This window comes from Typopeltis vanoorti, chromosome 1, assembly GCF_054136105.1.
Source record: "Typopeltis vanoorti isolate ZY-2024b chromosome 1, IOZ_Tvanoo_1.0, whole genome shotgun sequence".
NCBI classification, from domain to species: Eukaryota; Metazoa; Arthropoda; class Arachnida; order Uropygi; family Thelyphonidae; genus Typopeltis; species Typopeltis vanoorti.
In genome coordinates this window covers 87,416,216-87,441,148 of record NC_143549.1, presented here as the reverse complement: position 1 = coordinate 87,441,148, position 24,933 = coordinate 87,416,216, and the positions used below count along the sequence as shown (strand labels likewise).

At 35.9% G+C, this 24,933-nt stretch overlaps 1 protein-coding gene across 1 annotated transcript in view; it reads left to right on the top strand.

Moving 5' to 3' along the window:
* The window catches only part of LOC150110180 (uncharacterized), a 77,499-nt gene that overhangs the window by 17,999 nt on the left and 34,567 nt on the right, over positions 1-24,933 (top strand). The window contains exon 2 of the mRNA XM_090391930.1: positions 3,984-4,271. Within this exon, the coding sequence (XP_090248056.1) occupies positions 3,984-4,271 (288 nt within the window). The remainder of the gene's footprint in view (positions 1-3,983; positions 4,272-24,933) is intronic.

Genomic DNA, 24,933 nt, shown 5'->3' with positions numbered 1-24,933 from the left:
TGTTGTTGTTGTTCTCTTCATTTTCTCGTCACCATCACCATCTTCTTCTTCTCTTCTTCAATTTCTCCGTCATCATCACCATCTTCTTCTTCTCTTCTTCATTTTCTCCGTCATCATCACCATCTTCTTCTTCTCCTCTTCATTTTCTCCGTCATCATCACCATCTGCTTCTTATCTTCATTTTCTCCGTCATCATCGTCTTCTCTTCTTCTCTTCATTTTCTTTTCATCATCATGACCTTACTAGCATATTTATAAGGTGCATTCGCAAATGACATCGTCTGTCTGAACGTACACAGCAGAATCTGACCAGATGTTGACTAATCTTGCAGCATTTGGAATTTTTCACCTTTTTTTTTTTTTTTTGGCATAACCTGCGATTATAGTAATTGTATATGCTCGGATGTGAATAATGCGAAAAAAAGATGAAAAAAGTTCAGCATGTTTTTTTTTTCATTCACCATATTATACTTTTAGATTAAAATACACCGAAAACAACTGTGGTATCTCAAAATATAAAAAACTAGTCCTAGCAAGCGCTTTATTCATAAAGAAAAATCTTGCATTTTTTTAAAATCAAAACATGACTTTTATAGTATTAACTACAAAGCGGTGAAGAAAAAAACAATCATTTAAGAAAAATATTTGCAGGATTTCTAACTTGTATATGATTCATATCGCACGATTTTCTTGTCATTTGACATTTTCCACGCGTATAACCAACCGAAATATGTTAAATCGCCTTTATTTACAAGATACACCCGAGTAGTGTTCAAGAACGTTAAATATTTGAGCATCGTTGCAGAATTTTAAACAGCTGCTCACGATACCTGATAGAAGACGACACCGTAGATCGGCTCTTATAATAAGATCACTGTGTCTGAAAGAGCCAATGCCAGCAACAACCTCATGGGTACGGTTGGTTGGTTGACTGCCAACCCTGAGATCCTGAACATGAGTGACATATGAGTAAGGTTAGCAAAATTATATTCACTGGCACAGAGAGCGCTGTAATAACCAGAAAGAAAGAAAAAAGTAGACGTGACTGGTTTTCGGATCAAGTTGTGGACTCGCTGAAGGTTCTCTTAGAAATACTTGAAGTATGTTTTTCACACTCACTTAACAAATGTTTGTTATTCTTGTGTAATGAATGGAGTTTGAATAGACAGGAAATGTTAATACCATACTCAACCTCTCTCTCTCTCTCTCTCTCTCTCTCTCTCTTCATCTTTCTTTCTCTAAACCATTCGGATTTGGTAAGCTATATGTTTTGATTGTTTTCTTAGTATCGATAGATAGAATATACACCATCGATGTTATCTGTTTTTGCATACGACTATCAAGCGATGATTCAATTACGTCCATCTGTCCTGACATGGCATTTCCTGTCATTGACAGATGTTCTTAGACTATTGTTCTACTGCCCAAGTTCGTGTTGTGCTGAATAATAACAATACCCTTGAAAGTAGGCAGAACATCAAATTCACATCCGGGCGTATTGATAACTGGCAGATATTTATCGCACTATCTTGAGAGATAATCTACACGAAAAAAAAATGTTTTGCCGTTGTCGTGCTGTTGATGATGTTCTTGAATATCGTACTAAACTTAAGTTTGCGAATCTTAGTTACTTATCGTACAATATCCACTTATAGGAGCCTTTTAAAGATTTTTTGTATGAATGCTACCCATCAAAGGCTATGAATGTATAATATATTAATACTGTGGATGTAATGAAGGTTAAATAATTCGGGACTCCTGCACTAGTTACAGTGTTTTTACAAGTCATTTCAGACCATCAGTAAGCAGAGTGGCGATTTCATACCAAGCGATGAAAATCATCGCCTAATGTGCGAATCGAGTAATGGGATTTGAACCTACAACAACCACTTGGCTGTACACAGTCTTTTTTTAAAATTTTTTTTAAATGTGGCCCACACTCACAAAAGATTATTTGTAATCCTATAGTACATTTGTACTGTAAATGAGCTAAGAATGTTTTCTTTTCTAATTTTATCCGTTTCGTAAACTTTATTGTAGTTTTATTTATTATATAGTTCCTCAACCCAGTTCTAGACCAAGCAGGGAACATTTTCAAGCAACCTCTCCAATAAGCGAGGAGGTGGTCTGAAACTGGGTGATGATTAATCTTCCACCTAAAGAAAATCACAAACATCCTGGACAAGGATATTTGTGATCCCACATGAACAATGGCAATTTTCTCCATCTTATTTTATGAAATGTTTTAAAAAATGCTATCTTTCAATCCATAACTACCCTTCAGCTCATAAAAACCTACATTATGAAAGTGGATTTACTTGACAGTTTTTTTTGCACTTGTTCCGCCGCTGCTAGTTTTTCCTGCTGTTTTAAAACTTTCTTGGATGAAGACATTTTTCATATGCAACAAAAAACATCTATGGTTGATTGGTAGCCATCTGGAATCTATCAATTATCTTCACAAGAATTGTAGGATTTCAGATCAATTTTAATATAAATTGAATAATCCATGGTACTTTACAGGTCGTGGGTGACCGTCACTCACGACTTGTCAAGTATTAATGGATTTCTTAACCATACTTTTAGAATAAAAGTCCGATGCCTAAATAAATGTTTTTGTTTGTAAATTGTGTGTGCGTTCTCCTGACTGGCTTGTCCGATTGTAGTCAATAACTCCTGAGTTTCTGAGAGCAAACCCTACCGACTCACCTACAATTGAAAAGCCCTTCTAAAAAGTTTTTTCCGTCCTGGACAGAATTCGAATCGAACCCCAGTCTTTCCAGTCAAAGGGCTTCATCTAAATCGACTGAATTACGAAGGTTTTCGATCAGTTTTAACAGGATTATAACTTAAATTGAATCAAAAAATTTCATTTTTTTTTAATCAAAGAAATATTCGTACTTCACGCATAATTATGGAGTTAGGTAATGAATTCTGTTAACATGGATACTTTAACGATCAGTTGCCAACTGATCAACAATTAAGATCAGTAGCTCTACTACGAAAAAAAAAAAAAATTAAGAATAAACTAAAATAACCCTGCATTAGAATTACAACTCTTACTGTTATTACCTATCTGAGATAAAAACGTTCATTTTGCTGTTCTTCTAGAAAAAAAAACGTAATGTCAAAGATAATGTTAAGTCACTGGAGTCACCTTTCTTAGATAATAACATAATAGTTTGCCTGTTGTCTCTAAGTACAGGTAATGTAATCTGCAGCTATTGCGCTTTTTACAACTAATACATCAACATTCCGAGTTTAGGATGTTGTCTTTTCTTCTTAACTTGTTTTTTAGCGTACATATTCTGTTTTTTTTTCGTTTTTTTTTCACTTTCTGCATTCCGGTTTGTTAATTTTATATTCTTGAATTTTTTTTGTTTAAATCCATCTTCTTTCTTTATTTTTTTTTCTTTCTGTTCTTCTTCTTTGCTCTCTCTCTCTCTCTCTCTCTCTCTCTCTCTCACACACACACACACACTTTGCCCACTCACGTTTTGTAAGATCCTTTTCTTACTTCCATTTTTTTCCCCCTCGACTGGTCTTTCTTTTTCTCTCATTCTTTGTCCATATAAGGACATTTTGTAATGAAAACATCCGTTCGATGTTGAATCATAGTCTTGATTGATGACTCCACAAAAACGTAACTATTCCCTTTAATATTCCCATAAAGCCTGCTATTACTAGTTAATACTAAGCAGTCACTTTACTTGGATAATAACGAAAGAAATGAATTCGTCAGTGTGTGTGTGTGTGTGTGTGTGTGTGTGTGTGTGTGTGTGTGTGTGTGTGTGTGTGTGTGTGTGTGTGTGTGTGTGTGTGTGTGTGTGTGTGTTATAAGAAATAAATTGAGGGTTTCTGTGGTTGGAAACAGTCCGTTTGTTCTCTTAAGTGGATTATGAGTTATATTTATTATTCACTTTCTTTAACACCAATTTTGACGAAAAATTTAAAAAAAAAAAAAAACTTTTTTTTCTTTTCCAGCTCGTAGTCGGGAACGCTGGTCAAGCCAGCGGGCCAGCAGCCACATGCTGTGATCAGACGAGGTCAGCCACGGCCGCAGCGGAGGCAAGCCAGCAAGCCGCAGCAGCAGCAGCTGCCGTCTGTTCATTACCGGCCACGTACGACTCTCGTCTTCTCTCCACGTATCCCCGCTTAGCTACGGGTCTGACGACTCCGACTGGGTTTTATAATGGCACGAGTTACGGGGCTGACCAGACAAGCTACGCCAACCTGACGGGAGTCGAGTCTTCGGCTTTCTACTCAACCCTGGTATGTCAACAGTTCAACTTCCTCTTAAATCTTCTCATATTGTAGATTTAAGTAACACCGCGGGACGTAAAGGACGAGCGGAATAGGGAATGAATGTCGGGATTGCTATGGGAGATACTTATTACAAATTGACGATTTAGACACTGAGACAACCCCTACGAACCTTTTGTATAAAAGCACATTTGCCGGATTTATAAAGAGGAAAATGAATTTCCCCCCTTTTCACGGGTCAAATGATGCAGTCAGGATGTTTTGGACCTTATGACTGACTTTTCTTTTTTTTTTTTTTCCCTGTTTTATTTTTATTATTATTTTTCTGATCCTCCCCTTTGTTTTACTCTCTCTCGCTCAATAAAAACACAAAATAAAATTAATTAAGAGGGAGATGTTAAATCCGTTTTATTTTATAGCCGGGTACGAAACTCGGGTCGAAATCCATCGACATCCATAGAGTTTCAATGCCGAAAAAAACTATCTGCGGAACCAAGTGTAAATGATCACTTGGATAGTACAACACCAGGGCAACTCCATGCAAAGGTCGAGCAAGCTCCCTCACTAACTTTAATATTCTTTCATAATGTAAAACCCAACTCCTAAGAGATGTATAAATACTGTTTTATATAATGTTTTACATAATTTTTACATATTTTTACATAATTTTTGTAATTAACAAAATAAAATTATTTTATTGATTGGCACTCGTCTCAATGTTAGTTTGAAATTTACTATTCAAATTTGTGTTTTTAAATAATCTGTTCTTTCTTTCTTTCTTACTTCAACACAGTCGCATTTATCCTCTTTTTTTTTTTTCTAAAATGTAAATCACCTTTAAGGGAAATAACCTTAAACACCTATTTTAATATCTAGTTTGCTTAGTATTGACGCATCCTCTGTCTCCTGCTAACAGGCTGTTTCAAATGCTTCCACTGTGCTAAGTAGAACCCCTGAAGCGGATTGAAAGAAGTTCCATGTGTGATCTATAGAACAAGGTTGCCGAATTATGTTTAAAAAAAAAAGGCAGTACAAAAATTATATTTTGAAACTAGTAAAAACAGAAAAATAATATCTTTATCCACATCACGCTACTTAATATACTATATCACTAGTAAAATCATAATGGAGCACTTTATCTGTAGATCTAACATAACGAAGGTGTAAAAAATAATGAGAATAAAAAGATAGAAAGAGATAGAAAGAGGAAGGTTACTACGTTTCAGTGGCTTAAACTCATTCTCCTCTGTGGCACTGCTTCACTTGCTTCGTTTGGAGGTCTGAAGTGGCTTGATGAAGTTCCATGTTTAGGCATTAGAGTCAGGTTCCCTTAGCCCACCAGTAACCTTAATATGTGCTAATATTTTCAAAAAAAAAAAAAAAAAATTACACTTTTAAAGTCTGTAGGTGTAAAAGTAAAATCTCCAGTCCCGGAAATAAAATATCGAATGTTTGTCACACATCCTATCCTTCTATTTTATTCATATATTCTCAATAAATAATCCTGCCCGATATCCGTTATTAATTGTGCATTGGCCAATGTATGTCATGAAATGGCTATTTTATGATATATATTTGAATGGATATTCCACGCATAAAAGATTGTTAGCCTATAACACATTAGTTATAACGTAAACATAACTTTTCAAAAAAAAAAATTGAATTATTAAAAATTCTTCATATCTCCCGTTCATTGTTCTTCAAAAAGATGCATGTTTTACTATTTCAAAAGTTTAAAAATTTAAATGAAAAGAAAATTTACTTAAAATTTAAATATCTTGCAGATATTAATACTAAAACAACAAAAAAGAGTGTATGTGGTGCACGCCACGTACTCATGTATGATTCCGACATTATTTTTATGCTTTTTTTCTTTCTTTCTTTCACTTTCTATAATCTCTTTTCTCTTTTTAATCTCCGCATACTCTCAATTTTTTTTCTCAGTCACCGTTTTCAATCTTTCTTTTATTCGATATTCAGTTTTTCCTCTTTATTGTCGTTTTTTTTTTTCTTTCTCGATTTCTACTTTCTCATTCGCATTTTCTCTTCTTTTCTCCTCTCTGTCTCTCTTGCTCTGTCGTCGTTCTCTTCAACTGTTTCGGAAGCTACATTCAACAGTGTCTGTTATATATTGCGCACATACACACCCTCGCATTATTTATGTTATTTAGGCCTTTTCTGTTTTTGATTCTCGATGACTTTTATTCCATAAGAATATACCAAAAAAACTTTTATCCCTCTTTTTTTATATAGTTCTTTTTGAAGGCGTGCATAATAATAAAAGAAGTAAAATCTCTTTATCTAAGTGAAATAGCTAGACGGGTGAACTGTAGTTAAAGAAAAAAAAAAAAGAAAGAAAGAAAGAGAAAGTCTGTATACATCACTGCCATCTTCGCTTTGTTTGTTGCATTGCCAGCTGCCTTTTCCTTGCGTATTCTACGCTTCTGGTTTCATGTTTACTAAAGGTGGTCTTATTGATCTTCCACATCTCCGTTTGTGATTCGGAGCTGATGCTATCTATGGCGCATACCGAATTCTTTGATCCACACCACTGAGGAATATATTAACACAAGTTATTCGCTCGTTGGCTTTAAAACCTGCTTATTACGGAGTTCTTAGTGTTTCTTTAATGCGATTGGATAGTCATTTAAAATGAGCATCGCTCTTAAAATGTGAAAAAAAAAAAAAAAAAAAAAAGTTGGGTAGGTGAAATCCCACTTTCAGAAACTGGAAGAAATAATGGAGCTTTTCGAAAAGTGGGAAAATACGCAAGAGTTTAAAAAAAAAAAGAGGAAAAATATCTCATTTTCTGTCATTGGTTTACGGAATTCTCTTTCTAATTTTCGTAATTTTCGGAATTCAGTCATAAGAAAAGGGGAGTGAGTATCCACCAGTAATGTTTAGAATTTTATGAAAAAAAAAAAAATAGATTGATTTTATTTTATAAAATTAAAACTTGTAAGGCATTTTAAAGTGGAAAAATATTTGATTTTAAATGCAATTTTAGAGCCCAACAGTGACGTAGTTTCAACAATATCTTGAATCGAAATGCCGTTCTTATCATTAATATGTAAAATCCTAATCCAGCAATCGAATACGACAATTCACGGAACGCAGATTGACTATTTTGCTAAACATTTGTGACTTTTTTCCCTTTTGTATTTTGTGAACAAATATTCACGGATCAAACTGGTCTTCCTCGAGCTTTATACAAGACTCGGTGAATATATATGGTAACTATAAAAGTCTAAATAGATTAAACAAAATTAATAAATATTTTGAAATATCTGAGTGTTTTATTCAGACGTATTTGTGTGTCTCTAATTTTAAAGAACAGCGGGATGTAAATTTTTTTTTATCTTCTTCAAAATAATTTAAAAATATGAACAGACCTGGGATTCCGGGGGGGGGAGGTCAAAATTATGATAAACCTCGAGCCACTTTCTCATATTACATTCCCTTATTTCAATATTTAAAAAAAAAATACTGAAAATATTCGACACTCTTTAATAGCTGTACGCTTTATAAAATCGTAGGGTAAGAGCTGCCTTAGTTCAAAGATGCTTCGGTTGGAAAGACCTGTGTTGGTATCTTGTCTTGGACTCCCAAGAACCTTTATCAGGACCTTCTTAGTTGAGAGTGAGCTGGCCGATCTCACGCAGAAATGGCAGGTTTTATTTACTCCCGGAAACTTGGGTTTTTCATCCTCCAAAAGACAGGTAAACAAGCAATACGAATACTTGCAGTTTATCGAAAACCTTCTTGGATGTTTTTGCATTAGAGTTAAACGAGATAAAAGGATAGATAGACTCAGGTCAGATAATTAATCGTGAGCTGCTGTTATAGAAACCGAACATGGAACTTTTACAGGCTACTTCAGGCCTCCAATAACCAGTGATACTGGTCTCAGAGCGGTCGAAGAAATTCATCTTCCACCGAAAGACTTTCACAAAACATCCATGTCTGCAGTAGGATTCGAACAAGATGATAAAAGGGATATGAAATTGTTCCATTATGAACCTAAAACTCAAAAGCCTTGTAATAAAATGAAGCAGAAACATGTATCGTATTAGCAATGCTCTAAAACTGCATCGACTAAATTCCCAATAATGCAGTCCTATTTTGCTCAATAGGATCTAAAGATGCACAGTATTAACGTAGTCTTGGAGATGCATTTCATTAACAGTTACTAAAGATTCTCCATAAATGTAACCAAAAGATTCGGATTCATGTGCCATGACTTTGGTAGGGTGGTGCAACTTTTTTTTTTTTGTTGTTGTTGTTGCGTTAGTAACTCCATTACTTTTTTTCTCCTTCTTTCTTTCCCAAACATATTATTAACCCTAAATTGATTATTCATTCATTAGAATCGGTTTTCCAAAGTGCAGTTTTGCAATGGTTTCCGCTGTCACTGCGAAATAAAGACATCTGTCATGCAGGTAATGCTGATTATCTGTTTGCAAATGATCGTTAAGTATTTTTAAACATGTCTTATTTGAACCCACCAAGAAAACAATGGCAAGCAGGAAAATTAGAATTATTGTTCGTGTGTGTGCACGGATGTTTTTAGTAGCAAGGGGGGAAAAAGAGAGAGAAGTGGAAGGGGGGAGGGAATAATCATTTGTATGCACCCTTCCATTACGCAAGCAGAAAAGGCAGAAGGCTTGTGACAAGAGCGGCGATGTGAAGCTTTATTTCCTTCGTTGTTAATTAATTATGTATAACTGTCCGTATGCAAATGCCGACGTGTAAGACTGATTATCGGTCTGTTTAATTCATCACTCCTTGAATTAAACGCGGCATCTCCAGATGAATGGATAACTGAATGCATTGAGTGGATTTGGTGACGTTTTAACACAACGGTGAATCTTCGATCGGCCGTCGTCCGCTGCTCCCGTGTTAATTTGGCAGAATCTTAGATTAGAAATAATAACGCCGCTCGCAATGTTCGTCCGGCGTGCTATTACTTGCCAAGATTCTTTTCTGTTTGATCACGTGGTTATATTGATTTGAACAATAAAGAATTCGAACCTTACTGTCTCGAAAAATATTTCTGGTTGGGGTTGCGACTAGGATGTCACTCGATAAATCCGTTATGTTTTAATATTGCCGTTTTCAAACGATGACCTTATACAGAGATTTCTGTCTTATACTTGGATTTATGTCTTTTACCTTATACTTTGCTTTTTGCTTTATTTTATCGTTTATACTTACAAGTGTTGTATACTAATAGCATCAGTTCGATATTGGAAAAATAATACTCAATGTTGCTTTTTTTTTTTTCTTCGTTCTAGTGGGTAATATTTCTGATTTGATTTTTAATTTTTTTGAATTCCTTTGTTCATTCGCATGTAAGTTATTCAGGATTCTAACTGAATGGGTTTTATTTTATTTATATTATTTGAATTAAAATACGTGAATTATTTCAGTTATTATTATTATTATTATTATTATTATTTTATGATGAATTTCGACATTTGCTTACAATAGTGATCTAAGATAATCCCAGCTATACTCAAAGCCTAATGTGATTTGTAGTTTATTATAGAATATGACTTTTTTGTTGGTTGTAATTTATTATGAAATGAAATATATCATTTATTATAAATGCGACATTGTTTCGACAGTTTATCAGTGTCATGAAATTAAAAATTGTTAGTTTTATGATAAAGTTTGCGAACGACAATTAATACAGCATTAACTGCACAGAATATTACTTCAGTGCATAGCGAATAACTTCCTACCAACATAATCTTATCCTATCTCTCTCTTCATGCGTGTGTAACAGTTCTTTTCTTTGTGTCTGAACACACACACGCAAACGCTCTCTCTCTCTCTTTCTTTTTTATAGCATAGTGCCTTATTTAAATATTTAGTTCCCAGTTGTAACCATGGGAACTTCTATAAATGGCTCTAGATGAGTCTCCCCATTTTCTTTACCTCAATCAAGCTTGATGAGTATCATTTGGAGCCTGTAGTCAAACTTGCATTAAAATCAACTTGATAACAACGTTTTGCCCTCCAGACATTGCCTTACAGTTGGAAAATCCGTGAGAACTAGACAGTTTTAAAATCGGGAGATGTTACCGCCATCGGAACCCGTATTTGTTTTTCTTCTCTGTCTAGTTACTCCGTCTCTGTTATGGCTATAATCATTTATTTATCTGCTAAGCTGACTTAAATGTAAACAGCGTATCTGATGCTGTTTTATTGTCGAAAATACCAAGTATTGTTTGTCATTCCATTTTGAAATATTAAACTCAGGTATGAGGGAATTTCATACTCTAATACCCCCGTTATAAAGCTAAAGAGCTGTATCCCCATTTGTCAAATAAATAGCTCATGCGACAGATCACCTGCTGACAGACATTGTTGTGGTGTCTGCTGTGCGAGTTTATAATGTTACAACTGTACAGACTACAGGATATAGCAGTTGTTCTACGATACTGGGGTCAATCTATCCTGCTACGTTGACATCGGTATGTGGATCTATAGCTTTGTTATCTCTCGTGTTTAGATTTTAGCAGTCTGAAACGAGTATTCTATTGCGATTTGCGTGTCCGATAAAAACGTCATACACATATTTTAGATTTTACTTCGTTCTCTAATCCCGTAGTTAATGCTCTTAGCTAACATGACGTTAATGTCCATCGTTTAAATGCGCTATATGCGAAGAAGCTGAATAAATGGATCATTATTTGCAATGGAGAATTCTGTATCGCATATGTGAACAGCTAAAATATCCTTCATCGTTAGTAATAGGGGGTTAGAAAAATACGGTATCCTGATTGCAACTCATCCACTGTTTTATTTCTATATTTTACGGAACTGTGGCATTCAGAGAATTATGTTGGCGATCAACATTGTACAATGCTCATATTCTTCGACTACTAACTAATACTACTAATTAGTGAAGATGAATGCAATGTGACAATAATCAAAATACGAAAATTAATATTACATAAAGCCAAAATTAATAAGTATTCATAGCTTAGTCAGTATAGACAAAGACCTCTGATTTGAACCCGGTCTAAGACAGCACATTCACATTTTGATTTTTAAAAATAAAATATTTAACTAAAAATAGTTTTAATAATTATAAGGAAGTAAATTAACACGCTAATGATAGCATAATAATTTAAAAAAAATTAGGAACACCGATATTTTTTATCACTTTATAAATATTTATTTAAAATAAATATATTTTGGGATGTACTAATTTTAAATTCCAATTGGAGCCTGCGGATTATTAAAAGACGCGTAACATTTATGTATTCTCGAAGGTTTGCTCCCTAGGTCGATTTTATTTTGTTACAGGCATTTCCTTCCCTAATTTAATTATTAATTTCTTTCAAGAATTTACACCGACTGTTTTGTCAATAAGTTTCGGTGTGAGGTTGCGTTGCAAAAGGGTTGACAGTCGGTGAAGAGATGAACGCTGTTCTACACCTCCTCTATTCCGTAAGTAATCTGTAACTGGTCGTCAAAGAGGCACATCCATCACCGTAGTGTGTGGCTGACGAGCAGGGACAGGCTGACAGGAGGATAAAGCCGTGTGCCCTACCGGAGTGAATCATGTGCTCTGATCGGAGAATTTGGTCACAGCTTGCAACCTTAAGATACCCGGGCCACCTGCAGCGGGCTTGGCATGTCCTTGGTCTTAGCAGGGAGAGCAGCTTAGCAGTCGGCGTTTTCGTGTCATCGACGAAGCAACCGAGGCAGCTTGTTTGTACAGGGAATTCATTTGGATTTCGGTAGGCTTGTTGGACTAAATGGGGGCGAACCTGAGAACGAAGCAGGAAAATTTATCGTCCAAAACGTTCGTGATTGCCATTATAAGTTTCGTATGATGGGGGAAAAATGTTCTACGGTTTTAGAAAAGCTGTCATCCGGTTGTAACAGAGGTCAAAATAGGTGGCTGCAGTGGGTTATGCTTTGTTTACGAAGTGGCGGTTGAAAGGTAAATAAATGGATTATTTCAATTCGTTAGTTGAAATCATCCTCATAGTTTGACGTAAGAACATTTATCTGGGATGCACATGTCATAAATGCTTTTCCAAATCCTTTAAAAAATGCCAACAGTACGTGACGTATGCGTGTGTAGTGACATCATCAAAACTGATTAGGTCTGGGTTTAAGTGTAGTATTTAAATATTACAAACTTCACTTTTATTTCGTATTGGATGGTTGAAAAAAAAATCCTATACCTAAAATATAAATTGCCAAAGTAGAGGGGGGGGGGGGACTTTCACCTGACTTAGGTCATCCTACTAATGGTTCGTCACCACCTAGTAGTGCTTCATCAGGAAGTGAGGTCTGCCGACTATATTTTAAACACAGATTAAAAGAACGTTTCCCATCCTGTTCAACTGCCTCCTTTAGCATATCACAAATCGATAGCATTGGCTGATAGTAAACACTATGCAGACGTATTAGACCTAGTGATTTACTAATTAATTTAAAATTAAAATAATTAAACTGATCTTCGCTGTTACTTTATGGGTGGGAAGGAGTCTTTAAGTTGTGGAATATAAATTTTACAGTGCTTAACACCGTAGCATATAATATTCTCAAAGAAGATTTCGAACCTAAAAATCTGTCAATAACGTTTCGACCCTTCAAGCAGCTCATCATTTCAGCAACCTACTCACAAAACTAACTTTGTAAGTTTTCTCCTTAGTAAAAATCCAAGTTTTCTTTTGATATTTAAACTTCATTCGGTCGGAAGTCTTTTTTTTTTTTTTTATTATTATTATTTCACGCTCTTTTAAGTTTAATGAGTTTTCTCCTGAATGCCCAAACAACCTGTTAATTATTGATTGTTCCAGTAGACGGCGATCTCGGCTAGGTATAGCAGGGATTAAATGGTGCGCTTAGCCTAATGAGGATTTTGACGTGTACAACACCAGTGGTTCTATTATCGCGGCATTAGTTAATGATGACAAGGCCTAAGCTGCTTGATAAAAACAGACAGTGTAGCACGATTTAGCCAAGCAATATGCTGGCTAAGTCATTCTAAAAATCTCTTTCAAGGAAGGCGTGTTTGCGATAGCTGAATTTTTCACAGTTACAGAATAAACTCATTCTTCTGATGATTGCGATTATTAGAAAAGTAAATTTGGAAAGCATGCATGAAATAATCTTGTTAATGGAAACGAAAAATTGACTGATGGTATCATATCACTAATGCAGTCACACGTGCAATTTTAGAAGATCGTTTTTCTACAAATCCCAGAGCATTAGTGAGCGCTAAGCCTATTTTGACAATGGTCTTATAGAACTGTACAAATAGCAATACGAACTTTATTTGTGTTTGGACAAGCTTCTAGTTAGTGTTTAACTAAGCGAACACTTATGAAAACATGGCGTCTGCAAATTTTTGTTGTGTTCTTCAGTATAATAATCTTTTATTCTGGGAGAGCTCAGTTGAGGTGAGGTGTATGGAATTACATTCGAACCAAATAAGGCAACAAGACCAGTACATTATGTTGGTTAATTGTGTGTCTGTGTAGAGCCTCCGTAGCTCAGTCGATATAGACGAAGCCTATTGGTCGAAAATACCTCCACCTCATACGGAGGTGGAGGTATTTTCTTCCAGAAACTCGGGTTTTTCGTCCCTCAAAACAGGCAAACTGATTCCGTGAACACACACTTCTAGAGACAAAAAATACCTTCCCCCCCCCCCGTCCCTAACGTTAGGCTCTGCAAGTCGGCATGGATCGTGCGTAAAGTCGCAGCATCATGTAAAAAAGCTGATCCCGAATAGATGGGAAAAGGCACAAGAGGAAGAAGAAGAAGAATTTGTGTGTGTCCTGGCCCGATTTTGTTGTTTTGTGGGTTCTCGCCTCCTAAACGGTATTACGACCTAGATCTTTCCAGCCAAAGGTCATCAACATTACCGACTGAGCTAAGAATCCCTCTCCACTTAATACTGAAATCGAGAAAAGGCAAAATGGGGAAACCTTGAGAAATAAAGACAAATCAAAATGAAGTTAGATATTGACAAATGCACAACCTTCCTCATAATGTTAAGGGGGGAAGGAGAAGTGGAGAAATGGAAATTGTTATGTTAGATTTATTAGGGGAGAACAATAGCATTGTTTTAGGAGTTAATAACTTGCTACTTCTAATTGAGTTCGGATAACCTTCATTTTTAAAAGTCGTATAAACGTTCTCGCATATTATTAGGATTGCAACGGATCTTTACGACCAAAGGACGCTTAATGTTCTTTTTGGAGGTGCTGGAATGGAGCAATAATAGCAAAAAAAAAAAAAAAAAAAAAGTCTGTTTAAGTTAATAATTGAATCAATGTAATTATTGACAGTATGAGACTGTAGGACAGTTCAAGTGGAAAAATACAATAGAAACTCAACTAACTTACGTGTAACACTACTAATAATTGTTCTCGAGGCCAGTTTTATATTTCTAAAGAAAAATCGGAGTGCCCAGAGGAAAATCAAATTACAATCCGAGAAATCAGCTGACCAATTAAATTGGCCGTTTGCTTCCCGACTCCTTTTTTTTTTTTTTTAATCAAGCGCAATCTTATTTAGTCATAATTGTAACAATTATAATATTTATACTTAAGATGAAAAATGAAATCGTAGAAGAAAATATGGACGAGAAACAGACTTGTAGAACTGTAGTTGAATGGTCGCCCGCCGGTTTCTATAAGCCAATGAACTATTTTTTTCTATTACTCGACTGAGAAGGGTAAAATCCTACTGCCTCTATTGTTTCATCCACTTTTTTTTTTTTTTTTTTTTTTATGTGTGCGACACCCACAGATGTTTTCAAAACTCTCTTCGGTTTCCATTTCAGTGTAGTGAAAGGGGTACATGAATTATGGTCTTTACTTGGAGTGTTTTTGCAACGACCCCCTCTCCCCTTTTTTACTCATTGATGCCGTGTAACACAAGAGGGGAAGAAAAGAGCTTTGCTAATGAGATACGAACCAACTCGCACTTTTTCTCCGTTCTCACTTACTTCCATTTATTTATTAAATAGCTAACCTCAGTTCAAAAGTGTGCCGATTCTATCTCGCGTTGCCGGCAAATGTCGACGCTTCCTGTTTACATTTCGAAACAACCCTATCCGCAGTCAGTGGTCGCGTCTGTTAGTCGTCAATTAATCCACTTTAGATCGCAGAGATGAGTTTACAGTTCTGCTCCAATTGGTGTGTGCTGGACGTATATGCTCCGGCAAGCGATTACGACTTGTAAATCCTCTTTCTCTCCAGTTGGTGTAGATAAGTAACACATGAGTCAACAAGCCTTCTTCCGTGAATAGGCCGTGTACTGTGTACCATTTTAAGTACCCGAAAACATAATATCAACCGGCTAAACAACGACAACCTTGTATCGTGTGCATTCTGCAATCTTTCTGACTTATCCTGTGGAATCCCAGATCGAGTTTTCATGCCACATTATTAGGCGAGCCTCGGAGTTCGTTGCAACAATTCTAAAATGATCACGTATTCGATATCAGATTTTTGTATCAATAATGCGATATCCACTTCATAGTTTCATTATAAAACTGGATTTTATGGGAACTAAGGATACTTGACTCTCTCTTTTTAACCTTCGTTACGTTTTCTTTTTTTGGCTTGTTATAAACTGGCGTATGCTGTATACCAGTAGCGCACTCAGGATTTAATCTTGGGGGGGGGGGGGGAGTTGGGTAGACGATTTGAGAATACGCACACTACGTATCGCATACGCCCTATGAGCATCTGCAATGATCGCTAATGCATAAGTAGTATAGAAATAGAAGACACGATTTTTATTCTTATTATGATGATTATTGATGGTTTATCGAATCTCACCATTTCTGTACTTCGAAGATATTCAATCGTTTCTCTTTTTTGAATTTCCTGAATCTCCATCTCCTACTGAGTCGGCATGTCAATACTTGCAATGACGTACTTAATCAAGTTGCAACTTGTGCCGATCAAGTCGTTTGTCACTTTATTGTTACAGTCGTTCGTGGTCAATGCTAAAAAATTACACCTTTTCGGAAAGATGCGTGTCCAAATGCGGATAAATAATTTCCATTTGAAAAGGTCTTTTTACTCGCATCCTACGGAAAAGATTGGGAACTAAGGATACTTATCTGGGAGCGACTTTCTTCCCAGAGACAATCACAGAAAAGATGCAGTTAATTAACATAATATTGTTACATGTATGATAGAGCCTCCGTAGGCTCAGTCAGTATAGACCAACCCTTTGGTCGGAAAAACCTGGGTTCGATTCCCGTCCATGACGCCAGGAACCTTTATCTGCTCTCTTTCTACTAAAGGTGAGTTAGCCTGTCTCATACGGAGGTGGAGGGATTTTTCTCTCGGAAACTCGGGTTTTTCGTCCCTCAGAACAGGCAAACCGATCTCGTGAACACACACACACACACACTTCTGTGACAAGTCGGTTGGGATCACGCGCGTCGAGTCGCATCATGTAAAAGGCTGACCCCAAATAGATGGGATAAGAAGAAGATTGTTACACGTAGGATGACCTTAGTTGTTTTGGTGTAATAGCAAACTGCAATAAAGTTGAAAATCAGTGCTGTTACTGCACTTAGTAAAGTAGCAACACTGATGCAGCACACACATTTAAGTTTTGTATCGAAAAGAGTGGTTGGAATGCATAAATTAATGCTAATGATTCGGTATTGAGCTAATGAATGTGCAGAAGTTTTCAAGGACTTTATACTTGAGACTTTATAACTGTGATGAGTAAAATTTGTCGTGAGTGACAAACATTAAGGATGTTTTTTCTGTTAAAAATAAAGAATGAAAAGTTCATAATTTAATGTGAATCGGCAGAAAACAGTCTGAACTCAGATATAGAGGCGAAACTTAGACGAATCTAATGAATACTTTTAAGGAGTACAGGAATTGTCTTCAAGAGGCCATCTACCGGCTAACTCACCTATCTCAATGAAACCATACAGAAAACATTAAAAACAACTGCAGAACTGGACATCTGGAGATTGAGAACACTCTCGCATACTAAATCCCAACTTATGCTGCACTTTTTGGCCGACCCCAATCTCCCGCTAGTGTGAAACCGTCCATACTAACTTGAGGCTTTTATTCTCCTTCCACAGCTTAAAAGAGCATCGAGAAGGGAAAATAACTGATCACGTTGACATAATTAAAAAAAAATACGATATGAGGGCGTTTAGACATATCGCAAACTGCATTTTTTTTAGGATTAATCCTCAGACTGTTTAAAAAAAAAAAAAAAAAAAATCTTCATAGCCTGTGTCGATATTTTTTTATTATCGTACCTAGTATTACTTTTATTATTATTATTAAATATTTATTTATATTTATATATAAATAAATTCATTCGTAGCCATTTCAAGCCTGAAATGGTTTGAAAAAGTTCATATTGGGTCTCTAGAATTTCCTTGTTATTTAATTCTAAACCTATCCGTATTCACGTGTGATAGAGTTTACATTCTGTCAGGGAGAGACGAGATTAACATAATAAATAAATAAAGTTGTAGGGTTGTATATCTCTGGGAGTAATAATGAAGACAAAGCCTTTATTTAAAGGATTTTTTTATTGATTTATTAAAGGCTGCGCAATTGTCTTAAGGGTTGCATAAAAATTTCGGATATTTGCATTGGTTTAAATTTGAAATTAAAATATCGACTTAGAATCATGAAGTACATGTTTTCTATGTGTGTTCATGTCGACAGATATAAAAATTCCTGGCCAAGCATTCCAACGTAGATTATTCTACGACTTGAGCATCCGTGTCAGTTGTCATGTCCTCCTGCTTCCACGATCTTACAGGAAACACGAGCGAATACGTAGGCATAAATCTACTGCTTATAGACTATAGTAGAACGTGCTCTACTGCCTCCCTCATCCATTCGTCCAGGATATTCAGTCTCAGTCAAGGCCCTTCTTTAAGATTCATATCTGTCCGTCACTAGATGGGGGTTTAACGATCACCTTCCTTCCTTCCTTCCCCTCCCCCCCCTCATCCCCTCGCCCTCCCTCCATCACCACCGTCTTTTTTCTCAAAAAGGTTGTTACGTGACAGATGCTACAAACGTGCAACGGACCCTGAATCGTCTACACGTGGACTAATGTGTCTTGACTGGGAGAAGCTCAACGCTGTTGTTGTTGTTGCACGTTGTCTGAATCGTACCCTTGAAGTTCTCAACGTGTGATAACGAAATATACTCACGATAGAATTCGCGTGGTAATGTGTTATATAGTGGGTAACCTTGGGTTTGTTTCCATATTGGCCGTTTGGTTATTGATGTTAATCACTATTGATTCCTTAGCTTTTAGAAAAGAATTTTAGGGCTGATATTTGGTTTGATTGAATTCGGTTAGCATGCCAAGGTATACGAAATTTCAAAGACAACAATATCTAGTAATTCCATTAACTTAGTTCTGCGATCGGTGAAAAATAGTTTCATTTCCGTGCTTTTCCATATACACTGTGGCGAAATAAGTACGAGACCACACTACATTTCAAAGGCACGTAAACTGAACATCTTCAATCGCACGTCCCTCCGTTATAATCCCACTTTTTGTCCTTGTATGCACTAGCTGCGATAATAATAAGTCTCCCAGAACGTTTTATTTCATCTCAGAAATGTTCTGTTGAGTTGAAACGGAACTCTGCGCAAACCCCTTCAAGTTTTTTTCACCTCATTTTCCTCCAGCCATTTCGAAATATGACTAACACATGCCATAGTGTAATATTTTGTTAACACAGTTTTGGAAATATTGCTTTATCCAGAACTGTTAGATATTCTACTTCCATCAGTCTTCCGAGTCTATGTCAGAAGAAAGGTTCCAGACCATTTATACATTCGCATCTTATCACGGACTTCAATCCTCTATTGGCCAATGTAATCAGGCACTTGGATTGCCATGGTGACGTGCAGCAATTTAAGTTTTTTTTTTTTTTTTTTTTTTTTTTTTTTTTTTTACTAGTAGTATTGTTAAAATATCAAATATTTAAAAATGTTGATTTTTTTTTTTTGTGTGAATTTTTTTTATGAGATATGAAATGTCTATGAAATATTACTTTTTAATAGAAACGTCCTTAAAAATGTTTCTCCTGCTAAATAATATTGTTATTTGTAATTATTACATGGACAGAATAGTTTCTCATCTCACGAAAAAAAAAAAAAGAAAAAAACCCTACGTTTTGGCTCAGTAATAATTCTTATCTCAACATAAATTATCCGTATTAGACTGCTTGCACTGCTGTTGCATTCAATTTGAATAAAGATGTACACGTGGGGATGATCAAAGCTTTTGAGTGGGCTCAGTGTGGTTACATGACGTCAGGAAGTTGCCTGCGGTTTTGGAGCCCACCCAAAGAACTTACAGTAGAAATCGGATTAGAATGTAATGTAGACCAAGCCAGTGTAGCAAGGAACTGACCCACGCTCAACTGCATAAAAAAAAAAAAAAAAAATTTTTTTAATAAAAAATAAAAACTGTGAGCAGTGACACATTGTGTGCAATACTAACACGTGTTCTATAGAAATGAAATTACCGTTATTGTTCTTAATGAAATACTTCTTTTTTAGCCGAGTTCAAACTAATTAGTTTACAGTACCATGAAATGTAATTATTCAATAGTTCAATCTTTCTATGAATAAAAGTGGTTATTTGTCACCTATAATAAAAACTAAGGCTTAATAATGTAGATGAAAAATAAGCTAAACGTGTCCATTTATGAGATAACAAAGGAAATAATATAATTGTTAGCAAACACTAACAATAAAGCCTTATTAAAATTTTGTAATAATACTCGTATATTTCAACAATCATTATGTAGCTCCAAGAATAGAAGTACTGGCGTCCATTATACACATGACTGGTAACATTATATTCATTGTTAAGAAAAACTAACATTGAAAATTGCAAGGTGAAACTTCGTTTAGTTTATTTGGATAAACTAATGAAGAAAAGTGCAGAAAATTATGAGCTGTTATATTTAAAGAATGCTTCAGGAGCAAGAACGATAAAGTTGGTATTGTTAAAAGCAAGAATGGATACTAGAGAGCAATTGAACCTAATGTTGAACGAACCAATAATAGTTAAGTTTACTTTAGCCATTTCAAACATAAGGAACAGTTGTTTTTTTAAATAGCATAATAAAATTTGTATAATGGACAACTTTCAACACTACGCTGTGAATTATGCAACGATAAACCACTGTCGTAAAAACGAGCTTATCCTTGTTTTCCTAGAGAAGATTTAAGAGTCAATGGGTGATAGTGAAACAGCTGGATGCACGTCATAAAGGTACCAGTTTCAAAACCACGAGCGATTAAAACGACACAGAATAGCTGTGGGTATGGTCTGTTAAAGCGAGAGTGTTATAGCATGCTGACATGTATTCACACGCCGAAAAAAGAAAGAAAAAAAAAATCAATAATTTAAGCTAATAAGAGAAATTGGGAAATTACGTGTAATTAATTACCTGCATCTGTCGAGAAAAGTATTACAACAGTGATGCATACAAATGAAATAGATGAATAATTAAGCTTCTAAGAGTGGTTCTTTTAGATGATAACATCAATTCGTTTGGTAATTGAAGAGAATAAAGAACGAAATGTCCATTTCTATTGCTTGTATCATAGTTTTTTCCTGTGCATTGTTACGCTTCTCCACGCGCACAGTTATTGCAGTTGGTGTGAATAAGGAATGACATGGCCATTTCTATTTGATTAGAGCTTTTCTGTACATTGTTATCTCCAAGCGCACAGTTATAGCAGTTGATCTAATCAGGAATGAAACGGACATTTCCATTTGCTTGTAGACTTTCTGTGCATTGTTACGTTTCTGCACGCGCACATGTGAATAAAGAATGAAATTGACATTTCTATTTGCTAGTAGCTTTTCTGATTATACATTTCTCTATGCGCAAAATCATTAAGCTAGCGAGAATAGAAATTAAAAATGTCCGTTTCTTTATAGTTTTTATTTTGTTGTGTCATAGCATGAGTTTTTTTTTTTTTTTTTTCACGCATACGTTCTTACTGATTGTTGCCGAATGATTATTTGGATGATTATCTGAATTTTATGGTGTTAACCGAATGGACAAGTGTATTTTGTAATGTCCTTGCTGATACCACAAATTAATATCACTAACCGCACACGCCGTTTCTTGATATGATTAATTTCTATTGTTCTTGTTAAAAGGGAATATCTATAATTTTGACCAATCCACGATAGATGATACGAAATATGATAGATTTTTTTTCGCTGTTCATTCTCGAATTATATTAAAAATATTAAAAAAAAAATCCTGGTACTGTTGCTATAACTGTTCTGTTAGAGAAAGTTCCAGTAACTAATCTTCAGGTTGATGCCAGCGTGAAGGATCACATTACTTTCCCAGTAAACACAATCCTTCCCAGATGGAGGCGGATCACTAGTATTTGGTATCTCTTCACAGGATCGCATTTCTACCAGAACAATATCGTGTTTGGCCAAGCCGAAACGTTTCTTTTAACGAGACTCTTATTGGTAGGGTTTTCTTCCCTTCCAAACCCCTCCTTGTGCTCACTTTTAGTTTTAGCAGTGAGTTTTACGACATTTCTATGTCTATGTTGTCTGAAACATGAGAGACAGAACAGATGTTACACACACATATACTCTCGGCACTTGGTAATTACTTCAGAACTACCAGAGTACTTAATAATTGCAAGCTTTTCCCACCCATCCACCCACCCCCTCTTACTATTTTTCTATCTTTCCACAAGCGTAATCTGTCTCGATATTACATGCATTTAAAACGATAACAAAAGATATCGTTCTGCTTTTGCAATCGACAGAAACTGAAATCAACAATAGGTGTTGCCATGGGTGACACGCGCCCAGCAGCAAGTGTATGTGTGTGTGAGAGAGAGAGTTTGTGTGTGTGTGTGGAGAACTTTGTGTTCGGCGATAACTTTTAACTTGTAGTCAATGGCTATTTCCCTGGCGCCAACTTAACCATTCATGAGGGTTTTATTACTACTCCGACCCACTGTGAGGTTTCGGCTTGGCCCCGCTGCCCGTAAAAAGGATAATTTATGTACATAACGTGGAAGAACACGTTGGTCGATAGACGTTGCTTTTTTGACAGCCGCCCCTCTTTGACCATTTCGACACACAGAGTGTTTTATGAAAGGCGGGGGATGAAGAAGCATATGGTCGTTGATCCCTCCCAACATTCCTAGGGTCTCCACCAATATCTGCAAGTAATTGAGTGTGTGAAATGGATTGGTGGATTTAGACTGCTGTGGAAAATTGTGCACATCACAACTTGAACTAGAAATGGTTGCGTTTGATGTGAAAAACACGTGAGAGTTTTAAAATCTCAAAACATAAAATAGTTTTTGATATGTTAAAAAATTGTTGGAAGGTCAAATATTTCTTCGCACAATAAAAAAAGAAACTGCCCAACTCTTGTGTCCAAAATGAAGTTTTGTGTAAAAGTTATCGTCTGCTTATAAGGCTTATCTATTAACCCCCCCCTTCCCGTAACCCATGCATAATTTAAAAATTGTATCGATACATACTGAATGCATCTTATTAGTGTCTAGATTTATTTTCGGATATGTCATCAGTTGAATTTGATAGAACCTGTTATAAGCATAGGAGATGCACCTTACTATATACAAGTTTTCAAAACATTTAGTGGGTAAGGGTTAATATAAAAAATATAAGGGATATTCGTTCTATTTACTTTTAATTAGAAGAAGAAGGAAGAGGGAGAGATAGATGGAGAGAAGATTTAAGAAGCTTGGCGGAGAGAATGTAGTGCGTGATAAACAGAGATTGAGATTTTCTGTCCCTGCAGTTGGCTTAAGAGTACTAAATTACCGAAGTAATTATTAACGATTCATAACTTAATTGTATTTATTTTTTAACCATCTTTTTCTCAACACCAACCCCATGATTTTAACCTTCTCCGCGACATCAGTATTCCACAGCAATTCGCAAATAGAACAGCAAGTGCAGTACTTGAGATTGCATACACAACATTTAGAAATATGTTCCGATATACTGTAGGTCAGTTCTCTTAGCACATAATAGTTTAACCAAAATGACGTCCTTGTAAACACTGGACATTACATTGCTATGTTTCTGGAACGGTATTCGAAGCCATCACTACTTCATCCCGCACACGTCTCTCTCTCTCTCTCTCTCTCTCTCTCTCTCTCTCTCTCTCTCTCAGCATCGTGTTCTCACTTCATATGCATTTCCTTCACGCCAATCTATTATCACAGAAAACGTGTAATCTCCCCCACCCACCACCAATCCACCCCCCTTCTCCACCCCCGTTTCAAGTAATATTTCCACGGACTCGAGCAATAAATCCGGAGCTGCCAAAATTTCCACTCAAGTATGTCACTGCTGAACGGCTCGTTAGATTCTGTAATGGGCAGTTAGAGTGTGTGTTAATTGCAGCCGATTATAATCACTTGTAATTTAATCCGTATTAGCCACAATTAACCGTTGGACCATTTGGACCTGCTGGTGACCCCCGCCAGATGCCTTTGCCTAATACGTGCCGATATTCTCACAGGTGCATGTAATTGATGGCCTGCTTTCCTCTCTCTCCCCTACCTCTCCCCCCCCCTAAAGTGGAAACAGTGAGCCTTATTGAAATTATATGATAAATGGCCATAATTATGTCTCTGGAAACGTGAACACTCGACCAAACAGCTTCCCCCAGTCAATTGATCACAGTGTTGATGTGCAGTATTCAGGTCAAAAACGTTTAATAATAAAATATGTGCAAGAATGTGTTCCTTGCTAAAGCCATGTTTGATTTGTGTTCAAAACATTCAACTACACTGAAGACATCGTCGGTGTATGATGTGTTTTATCTTCCCCCTTTCACAGCCCTCCTTTTTTTATTTTACTTAAAGGATATTTTTTTTATCCTTCTTAAACGCATACAAAAACAACTACAGCAAAGCAAACTCCATTCATAAGAATTATATTTTGACATTAGATACCGAAAATATACAACAATGAGAAATAAAATAATTAAACTAGATCATTTGAGTTGATTTCGTCTTCTTCAGCATGAAAATACAACAATGAGAAATGAAACAATTAAAATAGATCATGTGAGTTGATTTCATCTTCAGCATGAAAATACAACAATGAGAAAATGAAACAATTAAAATAGATTATTTGAGTTGATTTCATCTTCAACATGCTCTGTATACGGTAATTTCTATTATTTACCTAAGTTGCTTGTTTTTTTGTTATATAGTTATCCTCTTCATCAGTAAGTTTGCCGGCTTTTTATTTACAATCGAACAGAAGCCTCTTCAAAAACTCTTCGGATTTTTGCTCTTTTTCTCTTTCGTGAGCTGAGAGACCAGTTCATCCTCCGATCTTGTGATACCCTGTTCATCCCCACTTCATCAGCTTTACATGTTTTATATTTCTTTCTGCTGTCAGGGATCTTATCCAGAAGCTCCTTTTCCTGTCTCTAGTTGTAATGAACACCATTTTTCTTTGATTCACCCACAGCTGTTGTATTAAGTGTCGTGTTAACGTTCGTGCCTCTCAACCATATGTAAGCATCGGAAGGATATATTAATCAATTTTCTTCTCTCTTTGATAAAAAAAAAAAAAAGAAAAAAAAGAAAAAGCGCCGTTGCCGTGCAGTCGAAAG